This window comes from Pinus tabuliformis, chromosome 4_2 (assembly GCF_031772625.1).
Source record: "Pinus tabuliformis cultivar Carrire ecotype Pingquan chromosome 4_2, CPIR1, whole genome shotgun sequence".
NCBI lineage: Eukaryota > Viridiplantae > Streptophyta > Pinopsida > Pinales > Pinaceae > Pinus > Pinus tabuliformis.
In genome coordinates this window covers 917,739,478-917,744,701 of record NC_142304.1, presented here as the reverse complement: position 1 = coordinate 917,744,701, position 5,224 = coordinate 917,739,478, and the positions used below count along the sequence as shown (strand labels likewise).

The window sequence follows — 5,224 nt, the reverse complement described above, 5'->3', positions numbered from 1 at the left end:
TTGAAAAGAAGTCAATATCATCAACTTGTACTTAAACAAACATATATTAGAAACAACTGGATATCATCAAGTGGGACATTAAAAAAGGGCATGGACTTGGAAACATTGGCTCTACGGACCAAAGTCAATATCATCAACTTGGACTTAAACAAACATATATTAAAAACAACTCGACATCATCAAGTCGGACATTAAAAACAATTCTCATGTCCCAAATTCAACATTGGACACACTGGAAACTTACTGTGGTAAACACCCACGAAATTTCCATCCCGGTTCGAATGCCATGATCGATGGATCTCAACGACGCAACCGAAGGGGCTGACCTGTATTAAGTATGGAAATTGAAGAGTCTTCCAGTACAGGGTCCGGGTCTGATTAGAAGGTGGGAGAGCTTAGGAGCAGCTTCGAATAGAAAGCATGGCAGAAGCTTTAGTTATAACGCTGACAGATAAGCTAATTTCCATACTCGCTCAAAAACTAGTCCGAGAGATATCTCTGCTTAGCGGTTTTAGAGACGATTTTCAATCGATGTGTTTTGAGCTTAATGCTATCAAATGCCTCTTAGAGGACGCCAGAGAAAATAGACTGCAGGCCAATTCCAATTCACTTACCAATTGGCTGCACCAGCTTCAGGAATTTCTAGACGATGCTGTGGATATACTGGAGGATGGCAATGATCAGAAATTTAGGAGCCTTTTCTCTCGCCTTCAGATGGGCCACAAGATAAAGAATTTAAAGGGCAGATTGACGAAAATCCATGACAGTGCGCAATACCTCAAGTATGCTAGAAACCTCGATGTCATGAATCCTAGAGCTGAGGCGTTCAGTGGGGCATATTCAGAGGACAGGAGAAAAAAGTCGAGTGCTCTTCTGAAGCCATCTATTCCGGTGGGGATGGAAGGGGACATCGAAAAGATTACGAAATATATGTTGGTAGATGGCTCGTCAATCATTGCCATTGTGGGCATGGGAGGCACGGGCAAAACTCTGTTGCTCCAAAATGTGTTCAACGACACAAGGGTGAAAGGATGGTTTGACCATCTTGTTTGGCTAGCAGTGTCCCACAAATTCGTTGTTCACCAGCTGCTTTTGGAGATAGGCAAGCAGATAAAACTGCCAGACAACCAGATGAGGCGCACGGATGCAAGCGCCGACGACTTGAGAGTGAGCATTGAAAGCCACTTAAGTGGCAAACGTGTTCTGTTTGTGCTTGATGACGTGTGGCACCGAGATTTCTTGGGTCAGATTGAACTGAAAATGGACAACATTGTCGTTACCACGCGTCACAACAATGTAGCCAAGGCAATGCGGGCTAATCACATCCACTCTATGGTTTATTTAACCCCCGATAACAGTTGGAAACTGTTCTGCAAGCATGCCTTTCCTGACCGTGAAGATTGTAATGCTCCGGATGAGCTGGAGGCTGTTGCTCGCAGAATTGTGGAAAAATGTTCCAATCTACCACTGGCGGTTAAAACAATAGGAGCTTATATGGAGAGCGTAAATAAGCTTCCCAATGAATGGGAATCCACTTTGAAGCGCCTGGATGTCAAAGCACACATGAACGATCGAGTAATGCAGCGTGCCAATTTTGAAGAAGATATGTACGACCAGGTTATGCCAACTTTGAGGGTAAGTTACGGGGCTTTGCCTGATCATCTAAAGCCTTGCTTTCTTTACTGTTCTGCTTTTCCTCGCAACACTCAAATAGATTGCGAATATTTAGTGCATGCCTGGATTGCGGAAGGTTTTATTTCTAGGAACGATGATGAAGGAGTAGCCGAAGACACTAGATACGATGTTGGACGCTCTTACCTTAAAGATCTTATTGATCGATGCGTCATTGAAGTTTCACAAGTTGGTGGCGATGGGCGAGAAATGTATTGTAAAATGCATGACTTATTGCATGATCTAGCTCTTTCAGAATCTCCCAAGGCCAGCAAATGTTTTATAAGTCCTGGCACGGGATTGAAAGCATTTCCAGTCGATAAGTGCCAGGGCGTACGAAGAATTTCAATGATGAAAAACGATATATCCACAATCGACCAGGACATCCAGGCTCCAAGGCTCCGCACTCTGTTGCTGTGGAATAATATCCATCTTAAATCTATCTCTTCAACCTTTTTTAATAAGGTGAGACTTCTAACCGTGTTAGATTTAAGTCAGACTTCCATCCAGTCATTGCCCAAATCTATTGGAAAATTAAGTCATCTAAAGTTGCTGAATCTGTCGGGGACAAAGATCGAGAAGCTTCCAAGATCGTTGAAGGGTCTCAGAAGTCTCCACTTTCTTGACTTGAGCCGGTGCAGGTATCTACAGAGGCTGCATTCGTGGGTTGGTAAGCAAAAGTTAATGCTGCATCTCAATCTCGACGGCTGCAAAAAGCTGGAGCCAATGCCTGTTAGGATATCTAACCTCATCTCTCTGCGGACGTTAAAAGGCGTTGTATTCCAAACGGATAGGGAACTAAAAGCAGCTAATCCACCAGGCAGCTTGACATCGACAGATCCAAAATGCAAATGTTTGATCAAATGGACGGATCACAAATGCAAATGTTTGAAATGGGCAGATCGCAAATGTTTGAAGATCCTAGAAAACCTATCAATAAAGGATAGGGAACGAAAAGCAGCGAGTCCAGGAACCTTGAAATGGACGGATCTCAAATGTTTGAAGCTCCTAGAAAACCTGTCGATAACATTCTCCATATCTCAAGCGCCATTGGAATCAGAATCGGAATCAGAACAAGGCGTTCATATCAACGATGGGACTTTTGGGGTCATGACAAAGATGAGGACCCTCTTCTTGGAAATGAATATTCATGATGGTGGTGATAATTCCTGCCTTCTACATCTTCCAAACGACATGAAACAGATGGAGCACCTTGAACACCTGCATCTTCGTAACTGCGTCATGTCCAACTGGATCATTCGGCTTCAGAACCTCATGGTGCTCGTGTTAGATGGTGACAATAGCTCTGGTGCAGATTATAAAGGGATAGAAGAGATTCCTAATCTCGAAGAGCTATCCATTGCACACAACAAAAGGTGCATTGAGTTTCCAGAGGAGTTTGGAAAAAGTGGAGCATTTTCCAAACTGAACAAGCTCAGCATAGAAGATTTTGAACGTTTTGAAAGTTTTCCCTCATTCGAAGAGGGAGCGATGCCCATGTTGAAGCATTTGAGAGTGAAAAACTGCAACAGGCTTAAAGATATCCCTGAACAAAGATCATCAGAGATGCTGGGAGCATCGAGCATATTGAAGTATTTCAGACTGAAAGATTGCAGCGAGTTGAAATATATCCCTGAACCGCCAGGATCATTAGACAGGCTAGCTAGTCTTGAAGAGGTCGAAATTGCGCGTTGTCAAAACTGGGAGGAGGGCATCCGGAATCGCGGCTCTCGTTGGCAAACCATGAAAGACCGTGGAATCAAGATCAAAGTGACAGAATTGTGATCATGCCTTTCCAAGGCTCATATCTCTGGTACGCCACTATTCAATTCGTTAAATATGTTTTAAATGACTCTTTTCTCACATTTTTTTCTATATTAAATGTTTTCTTAAGCCTTTCCAAATTAAATGTATTGCAGTACACCCATTTCCGATTCTTATGCAGAGAACGTCTTCCAAATTGAATGTTGTGGACCGACCTTCCTGGATCTCCAATAACTTAGTTCTGTCAAGGACCAGGCCGTGGCTACAGGTGTGTAGTTGTTAAACGTACCAGTAAAGTTTCAAGGTGTTGATTATTAATTTTATTTATGGTAATTATTATTTTTATTTATTGTAATGTTAAACATACCAGTAGAGTTTCGAGGTGTTGATTATTATTTTTATGGATTGTAATTATTATTTTATTTATTGCAATGGGAATTGTGTTTAGTGATTTTTTGGATTTTTCGGTATTGGAATCTCTGTAAGGAATTGAAGTGAAATCTTGATTTATGTTATTTAAACTGATTTTTTTTATTGTATATATGAACTCAACACTTTACAAAATTCCTAAAAGACTTGAATTGTATAAAATTACACGTCAAACTTATAATTTCAATAAATTCATACCAAATTTTAAAAATATTAAACTAAAAAACTCACTAAAAATTTTCCAAAAATAACAAAAAAAAACAATTCAATTATAATGTATTGGAAACCGCCACTGTCAAAAACTAAATTTTTTGATATTGCAACTGAAACTTGTGCACTTTTAATTGGTTGGTTTGTAAAAGATTTGGTTGGTCGGTCTGTAAAAGATTCAAATTACAGCGTTTTTAAAATGCAATATTCTGCAATTTTTTAGAAACCTATTTTTTTTAATATGAAACCGATATTGCAAATGAAACTTGTGTAATTTTAATTGATTGGTTTGTAAAATGTTTAAATTTATAGTGTTTTCAAAATACAATAGTCACCGCATTTGATAAACGTGTGGATGAAATTTAAATGATTTGGTTTACTGTTTCCATTATATTATATATTGGGATATTTTAAAATATAAAATTAAAATAATAATAAATAGATATTAATAGTATATAATAATTTTAATTTAAAAATAATTTTATATAAAATTTGAATTGGATTTAATTATTTAAAGTATGTGCTTTTATAATTATGTTAATAGATTTATTTATGAACGTATAAAAATTATATTATTATAGTTTCAAGTGTGGTTTATCTTAAAGTGGTTCATTCTAAGGAGAAGATGAAGAACAAGAACAAGGTTTATCTATTTTAAAATGAGGCTTTCATAATTTTTATGAAGTGGAGGGTAGGGATTTAATCTCTAGTTAATATTCATGGAATATTTTAATAGTAGTCATGATAAAGGGTTTAGATTTTTCTCAAAGGTAATTCGACCCATTTTACTTTTCAATTTAACTAGAAACAATGTTATTAAATTAAATTAAAATATACTAAAATAATTGGCTAAGAAATAACTTATGATTTTTTTAAGATGTGGTATTGATAAGCGATGGTATTAGCCTATGTTATTATGGTAAAGTGGCGATGAATTTCCATGGCTAAGAATCGTTTTACATGTTTTTTAAATATACATGTGCTTAACTCACATATTAATTATTTTTATGATTAACAATAACAATATTTAGAATAAAGTTATAATTTACTTAATTTTATGACTTTTTAATCTTGATAATGTGAGATGTATCATGGCATATGTGTTTTGATGAGCATCATGAATTAATTCCTATTTACATTTGCCAACCAT

The 5,224-nt window shown here is 37.3% G+C and overlaps 1 protein-coding gene across 1 annotated transcript; it reads left to right on the top strand.

Annotated features, from left to right (window-relative positions):
- Positions 1-391: 391 nt before the first annotated feature.
- On the top strand, positions 392-3,734 carry LOC149172661 (disease resistance RPP13-like protein 4). Its single transcript, XM_089426414.1, has 2 exons — positions 392-3,484; positions 3,591-3,734. The coding sequence occupies exon 1, from the start codon at positions 421-423 to the stop codon at positions 3,454-3,456; it is 3,036 nt and encodes a 1,011-aa protein (XP_089282540.1). The 5' UTR covers positions 392-420; the 3' UTR covers positions 3,457-3,484; positions 3,591-3,734.
- Positions 3,735-5,224: the final 1,490 nt, after the last annotated feature.

Bases quoted from the DNA above. Each gene is read 5' to 3' on its own strand.
- LOC149172661 (XM_089426414.1), top strand. From the start codon at position 421: ATGGCAGAAGCTTTAGTTATAACGCTGACAGATAAGCTAATTTCCATA.